We start from the raw sequence: 8,125 nt of genomic DNA on the forward strand, positions 1-8,125 counted from the left end.
AATGTGCATTGCACCAACAATTTGGTTTAACAGTTGATACGTGTTTCAGTGCTCTAATGGGATACTCTGTGATATTTCATTAACACAGTACTTTAGGGAATTGGGAGTGGTATCCTCTCACTTCGGAATCCTATCTAGGGTCCTGGGTGGACTCGCTGTTGGGTGATGGGGTGTGGATCTGCACTGCAGCACATTCCAGGTGTATTTTGGTCATTGTGGTCTGATGTGTAGTTGTGTTTGCAGCAATGTGTGTCCATCACCATGTGTGGGTTCAGGTGTGGTGGCCGTGTGCATGTGCCCTTGGATGCCCTCCCTTAATGGTGCAGGGGCTGCAGAGGTGAAGACAGTACCTCTTCTTGCCGCGTAAATGCTTCCTGTGGCGATACCCTCCCTATTTTAATTCAGCTTAAACATGCATTTTTATCAGGGTTTTGTACTCACCCACTATCCAGGTCCGTTGCCCTCTGTGCCTCTCCATGTAGGCTGGAAGTGTGCTTCTGTGTAGCACCATGGAGTCGTGGGTGGATCTAGGGTAGCGGGCACAGCAGTGGCTGATGTTTAGGTCAGGCCCACAAATGAATGGTAGTACTTGCGGTTCCGAAAGACTGCCTCATGGGCCTGGAGCGCAACCAATTCAACATGGGTGCAGTCGATGGCTGCAATGATGGGCACTTGTGCAATGGCATAGAACCGTGCCTTGAGGTCATTCCCTTGTGCCTGGGTGGTGGGCAGTGACATGTGCAGGTTTACATGGTGCAGCAGGGCATCCAGCACCTGGTCCAGGACTGCACTGAATGTCGACTGGGCCATGCCATGCATCATGGCCACAGAGTGCTGGAAGGTGCCCGCCCCCAGGAATGACAGGACTGCCACCTGCTTAACTAGAAGGGGCACCGCTGTGCAGATGATAATCCGGCTCCCAATGCCATTTTGTATCGTGGCCAGCAGCTCTATGATGGTCGCCCGATCCAGCCAGTACTCAGAGACTGAATGTTACTGAGGCCCCAGGGTGATCGCCGGCTGGAATAATGCTGGCTGTGCTACTGCCGGCTGTATTAACGCCGGTCCCTTTTGGGTACTGCGCTAATTTTGCATGGTCGTGATCGGGCGCAGTGGAATTCCAGGCGGTAACACTGGTACAGCCACTTTTAAGGGCTACCGCCCACCTCATGATGAGGCTCTGAGTCTTAAAACCAGTGACCCCACCTCTGTACCACCAGTCTAAAGACTGGAGGGGGGTATCTGTACTTCTGCCCTCTATATGGTAGGATAAAGGAACAGAACACCCCAGCAAGGCTCTCAATTTGGTGAAACGTTGCGAGTAGCCAAGCTTAAGCTTTCAGGAGTTATTGCAGGTAGGTTCCATACAAAACTTAAATTCAGTAAGAAATGCACCAACTGCAGACAGTTTTAAATGGGCATGAGAATTCTTAAGTGAGGTTTAACAACAAAGAAAAGGGAAGAAAGGCAAGTTAGTTATGAACAGTGGCAGAATCCTTTCTTTAGACCAGACAAGTAATTCTGAGTGAGGATTCCCCCACCTGGGCAACCTGCAATAGAAATGTTAGGGAGTAACTTATCCTGTCTTTTGCAGCCCCGTCCAATAATGTTCAATAACCGTCTGCTTTCTTTAAAAGGTTCTACCAGCCCAAAGTACCTGTGAGGACACGGGACAACAGGATCCAAGACGACTTTGGGACCCCTGGACAACTGCTGAGGCTAGAAGATGCTTTTCCTCATCACAGTACCTTTGGTGCCTTGGCAGACGAAGTGGAAGAGTTTCTCTGCTTTACTCGAGGATTTCCTCCAAGGATGGAGCCCCTTTGGATGAAGGAGCCACTGGGATTCTGAGTCCAGGAATAAAAAGGAACCAAAGTCTTTCTGAAGTGCAGCAGTTTGACTCTTCGCGGTGCTCTCCTTTGGTCGACGATTTCTCCAACTGAAGAAGTCCTGTGAAGATTAAACTTGCTGTGAGCTCCTTAAAGGCTTGGGAGGTGAAACTAAGAACCCTGGCACCCTGCGATGACTTCTGGTGGCAACAGGTGTCAGGTTCCGGAAAATATTGTGGTTTTCCGACTTTTCATCCGTGCTGCAGCCGCAACACGAACCGCTGGGCAGGTTCTGTTGACCTGGACTCGACCACTGGAGTAGACCTCATACCCTCACTAAGTCTGGACCCTCAGGACATCTTTGCTAGCTTCTGGTGGCAGAAACCCACCGGCGGACCTTCCACTGCACCCGGCGACTCTGGGCTCTCTCCGGCGGGAACAAGTGGTCAGTGGTGATGGCAAGGATGTCCTTTTAAATGTTCTTAGGCAGTTTATAACTTTTGCAGCTCTGGGTGTCCAGCAGCACTATGCCAGGGAACCCCCTCTTCTGGGCAGTAGACTTCAACGGATTCCAGCAATCACGAAATGCACCTCTGGACCCTGGGTGACACCAATGGACTTATTTGGCTGGAGATGTCCGGCACTCCTCTTCTGGACTTCGAAGACTCTTCAACGGATGGTAGGCCCACAAGATTGGGTTCCAGGATATTTCGATGAAGAGCAGCAGCTTTGCACGATGGTCCCTCGTAGCTCGGGAAGAGATCTCCTTTGCAGGTCCTCTCTGGATCAGTCCTTGGAAGAGCATGGCAGCTTTTGGATTACATTGAAGAAATGCAGCAGCAGACTTCTCTTCCAGCTGGGCTTTAAGGCACAACTTCTTCTTGCTATAGCTTCTACTTCAGCCTTTGAACAAATTGGTAAGTGAGCGGTCCCCAGATATACACATCTGTCCCTCATTCACTCTGGCTGAGCCAGGCTCAATCAGCCAATCATGCAGAAGGGCATTCATGCAGGAAGACAGCCCATCAGGCTCACAGACATTCAGGCCATTGATTCCACCCAGACACCCATAACAAAGGAATGCGGATTGGGGCAAGCACCCAGCCTTTCAGCACACTACACTGCATGCATGTCAGTTTCAGTCAGGGCTGTCTCATTCTTTGTGTCACACACACAGAAACCAGACACCCACAACAGAGGATGTGAGTGGACTCCCAACTCCATTCACACAGGTCCCACCCCTCTGATGTACCCACAACACCTGGGAAGGGGCCAGTCAGTCTGACAGGAGGCAGCCCCAGAGCCATATATGGCATTTCCACACAACAGCCAGTCAGGGGGGAAGAGAACAACAGAGACATACATGGTGTGTCCACCCAACAGCCATTCAGGAGGGGACCGAGTCAGGGCTTCCCAGAACTTTGAGAAAGAAGGTAAAAGGCAATAGAAACCAAGAGGCCACAGGGGCCATCTTGTCTTCTATCAGGAATCCATTGGTTGCTACGGCAGGGCCTGGGTATCCCAAAAATGAATAGGCACTGCCATTGCCAAGTCAGCATGTAGCTGCCACCAGCCCACACCCTGCTCTGTGGGCAGCACACAGGTGCCCAAAAACACACATAAGGGGTAGAAGGGTGTAACCCCACCCATGAATGCCATAAGGGTATTGCATTGGTGTTGTTCACCAAAAGATAAAACGTAGAGCTGCACTGGCAGAGGTGCAGGCTGGACCTCAGTGGCAGAAAACATAGAGGAAACACACACAGAGAAGTAGTAGGACAAGGACAGGAGGCCCTGTCCCTCCGTAAGGCATTTCCATCATCACAGGGTAAATGAAAGGAAAGTGAAATACAATTCTGACAATAATGAAAGTCGAATGAAGAAGTCAATGAACATTGTGAACATTGGGAAAATACGAATGAAGGGAGAGCCAGTAAACAGGGCTTTATGAAACCAAGTGAGAAGTACAAGGAATAAAACACTATTGCAAAGTGTGAAAGTGTGTTGAGTCACGTGGAGGCAGAGCCTAGAAGGCTGCCAAAGAGGAAAGCAATGCAAATAGTTAAATGGTGCAGGTATAAAGAGGGAGCCTGTGCCTGCAAGGGACTTTAAAGAGAACCAGTGACTCTAATGAAGTGCCAAGGGACTTTGGTTGCGTGACATGTGATGGGTGGACTGTGTGGTCCAACAACTGTGCCTAGACCAAAAAGCCCTATTTGAGCTGCAAAGTTGGTGTGGAAAGCTTACTGGAACCAAAGAGACCTGAATATCATTTTGGAACTGTCTTATACTTGGGGAATGGAACCCAGAGGCCGTCATTTGGAAATGCATTAAACTTGGGGAAGGGAATCCCAAGATCCTTGTTGAGACTGTGTTACCACTGGGGAAAGGATCTCCGAGGTTTGGTTTGTGAAGGTGCTCTAAACTTAAAAGAAGGGCTATACAACAAGCCAAGGAGCTGGAAGAAGCTCAGATCTTTATTTTGAACACTATTTTTGTGGTTGCTGACTTAATGTATCTTTAGATGTGAGGGCAAGCATATAGGATTTGGACACAGACAGATTTTTAAGTTGAACTCAAGGACACAGATGATCATTCATTTTTTAGTTAGGGAAATCCCACCTTAGGATAGGGCAAGTTAGGCCTTCTCCCATGCAGATATTTAAGTTAATAAAAGTATTTGGTTTAAGATTTGAATCTGTTGTCTGTGTCTTTCTTCAAGATGCCTTCATCTGTGAAGCGGCTAACGAGCTAATGGGCTGTTGCAAGATCGATACTCTGAGGAGTTTGCGGGTCCAGCAGTATCTATGGAATTCAACTTTTTGGGGCTCTGACCCTTACCTTTCTAGCAGTGCTTGAGTATAGCTCATCATACTAGCTGCACCAGTTTTGCCTACCTTTCAATCAGTGATCGAGTGCTACTTACCTTTTTAGCCTCACTGAGTAAATGGATGTCATCTCTTAAGATCCCTTTCAGATGGTGGATGGAGTCTTTGTTCTGGTAAATGGTCTTCTCGGTTAAATGCCTGTAGGCTTTGTGTCCCTGCTCTGTAAGATAAAAGAACACTGTACTAGAATGCGATACTAAAACAACTCCAATTAGTTTCCCAAACAAGCTTATCTGCAGGCATTGAACATACACATTACAGTTTTTCTTCAAGGCAGCTTAGCTCATAAGATCTTGCATCCCTTTTTCACACCCTTCATAGGATCAGGTCTTGGGAGACTCCTGATGTTAGATGCTTATTGGTAAAACAGATAAGATTCTTGTGTCTGTATTTGTCAAATTGTGCTATATATATCAAACTGGTTTGTATGATTTTATTTGCAGTGTTTTTAGAGCAGATATAATTCCGGCAGGACACACCAAGGAGCTTACAATTTGGTGGGGTGAGTAGAGGAGGTGGTGAAAGATAGGGAAGAGAGCATGGAGCAGTGGTACGGGAACCTGAGGTAAACATTTGGTCCCATTCTGAACCATGTGAGATTGAGAACATTGCAAAAGGGCAACGGGAAAGAGTTTCAGATTCTGGAACCTTTTAGGTGTAAGTATATGTCCCAAAACATGCTGTGTTCTGGTGACCAACAGGCTCTTGGCTCCCATCCTAAGGCATACCGAGAGCAGTGAATGAACAAACACATTGGAAACAGGGGAAGGCCATAGTAGGGTTTGTTAGAAGATTTAAAATCGATGGAACATTTGGTGGTCCATTTAGTGACTTCATGGCAGGGGGAGAGTATCAATAGTTTAAGCCTGTATGTAAGTCCCAGCACTTGATTTTTGACTCTCTAGGTTATTGAGAGCTTCAGCACTCTAGGTGTAACTACTGCTGTAAAATCCTGTTGGGGGTGCCATGAGTTGGAGGATCAACTATAGGATTCTCATTTGATAAAAGCCTATCTTGCTGACCAGGATTGCTTGCCAGATGAATGGCAGGTCTGCATTGAAGGGCAGGTACAGATTGCAAATTGTAGGCTTTTTTGATGGCCGGCAAGAGCGCAGTCTTAAAGTCACTGTGGCGCAGTTATTTTTTCTTCATCGAGTTCTGGATGTAGAGCATCGACAAATATAAATGTTTGAAGGGTATCCCCCCATGAGAGATAATACCCCAGTGCTTGAAGAAAAATGGTGTGAGCTAGATTTGAAGTATGTAAAGCTGCCCATAGCCTGACTTGGTTATACAGGTTGTATCTATACAGAAACCTAGCTATGGGATTATGGATCCGTTCCCTGGATAGATATGATGGTGTCTACTGGAGGCACCTATAATGAAAGGGAATCCTGCAGATCTCCGCCCACAAAGGCAGACGACCTGCTCACCTCCTTGGCGTGTAGGGGTGTCCTGGTTGGTGCCAAACATGGTTGAGAGGCTCTTGACTACATTATTTTTCAAACATAGGATGTTTTCACGTAGGTGGTTGTATCTGCTGGTGAAATAATCACCCAATGATGAGAGCACAGAGAGGGAGGATGCCAAGGACAGCACACCTGTAACTTCATTTTTGCACTTGCAGGAGGTAATTAAGCCTCTCCAGCCATACTACAAAGCCAACGCTGTGGCATTCACTTGCCCCTCGTGAGGACAAAACAAATAAAGAAAAGTCTGGTCAGGTGGACAAAAAATGTCAGAGTAGATGCATCGGAAGACGCACACTCACTCTTGTTTAATAATGCACATATGTTCTATGTAATGCACTTTGGCTAGAAGTGCTATATGAATAAAACATTATTATTATTATTATTTATTATTAATATTTTTCTTTGACTCCGCTTTAAAACCAGAAGGAGCATCATACAGTGGTAAAAATATATGCAAGAGGGAGATTAACCTCATTATATCGGTACTTTTTTGTCCCGGTGACATGGGCCCATTTTTGAGTGGAACACGTTTTCCTCTGCTACTGTGTAACCAGACGACTGACACACATAGGCAAAAGACACTGCATCTATGGCAACAGTCGTTATATCAGTGGCCTGTTCATCCAAAACATTGTCGTTCCACCCCAACACATTATAAGAGACTGATTCACAAGTCTGCATGACCGTGGCATGCGCTACGACCTGGCGTCGTCCAGACCATTACTTTTCTTAAACAATAAACCGCTGGGAATCTAGAGTATACCTTGCAGGCCGAGGATGACCCGGAGCTCCCGAATCTGTTCGTGGATGTCCCATTTCTTCCTGTACCTCATGGTGGTGAAGCGATGCCTCTCTGGGTTGCTTCTTCCGCTGCCAAGACCACTGCTTCCAACAGTTTCTCTGTGCAGACGAGGCCCTTTGCTCAGAATGTTGCTTTACAAACCCTGCAGGCGATTGTGATGTCACGCTGGTTCTATCCGCTGCATTCCGTCAGCAGAGGCAGGCTGGCATACATGGAATCAATGCATTTGTCAGTACGATGGTACCGCAGAAAGGCTGTCAGCGGCTCCATGGGAGTCAGTCAGATGCATATCTGGCAACCCTGTAATGCAGCCGAATCTTAGTACGATAAGTTTTTTATAACGCGATTAATACCAGGGGGTTTCTAAGCGCGGACTGAGGATCGAACCTGTGTTGCTCCGTGTCGTTTTGTTTCCAAGGCAAGCACGTTGCTCCTGAGCTATCCTCCCGAGCCTACAAAAACAACAGCTTTGCTGGATCGATTCCAAGAACATCCTCTGCAAAGTTGTTGCTATTGTGCCCTTTACATGCCAATAGGCCCAGTGTCTTTTTGGAAATGCTCTTTTGGGCTTGTTTTTATCTTTGCATACTTTGACATGTATTCGTGCTGCTCCCATCATAAATCAAGGATTGCAAGGCTGATAAACAAGGACTGGATGAGCATTCCCTCGTTGACAGGGGACATGTTGCAATCTATTCAACAACTAAGGTTAATGCAGATATTTTGTGCGCTGCATTATTATATTTTTACATTTCCTCGTGTAAGAGGAATACTCTTCTAGGCCTTATAAGCTCCCAGCTCTCTCAGTATGAGGTACCTGTTAGTAAGCCTATAACCACATGAGCTATGTTTCTGCTTTGGGGGTACTTTTATTCACACACTTCCTTATTTTGTTCCATGATGGCCGGCTGTTCACCTGGACTGGGATGGGAAATTGAGGGTTCAAAGCAAAGCTAAAAGATTACTTAAATTCATATCTGACCACCAAAAGAATGAGGCTCCAGCTTGGATCCAGAGTGATGACAGTACACGCTGGATTACCCAAGTGTGCGCAACTAAATGATAAAGCATGGCAGACCCAGGGATAAAACTGAACCAAACTTAATTTTGGGGGTTTAACAGGTGGGCCAGGAT

The 8,125-nt window shown here is 46.8% G+C and overlaps 1 protein-coding gene across 1 annotated transcript in view; it reads right to left on the reverse strand.

Annotated features, from left to right (window-relative positions):
- The window catches only part of CCDC183 (coiled-coil domain containing 183), an 893,120-nt gene extending 886,005 nt beyond the window's left edge, over positions 1-7,115 (reverse strand). Inside the window, exons 1-2 of the mRNA XM_069612154.1 lie at positions 6,953-7,115; positions 4,756-4,877 (exon numbers count right to left, since the gene is read on the reverse strand). Coding sequence (XP_069468255.1) covers positions 4,756-4,877; positions 6,953-7,022 — 192 coding nt within the window. The 5' untranslated portion in view covers positions 7,023-7,115. The remainder of the gene's footprint in view (positions 1-4,755; positions 4,878-6,952) is intronic.
- Positions 7,116-8,125: the final 1,010 nt, after the last annotated feature.

The sequence above is a fragment of the Ambystoma mexicanum genome, chromosome 8, assembly GCF_040938575.1.
Source record: "Ambystoma mexicanum isolate Mex_15411 chromosome 8, UKY_AmexF1_1, whole genome shotgun sequence".
Lineage (NCBI taxonomy): Eukaryota > Metazoa > Chordata > Amphibia > Caudata > Ambystomatidae > Ambystoma > Ambystoma mexicanum.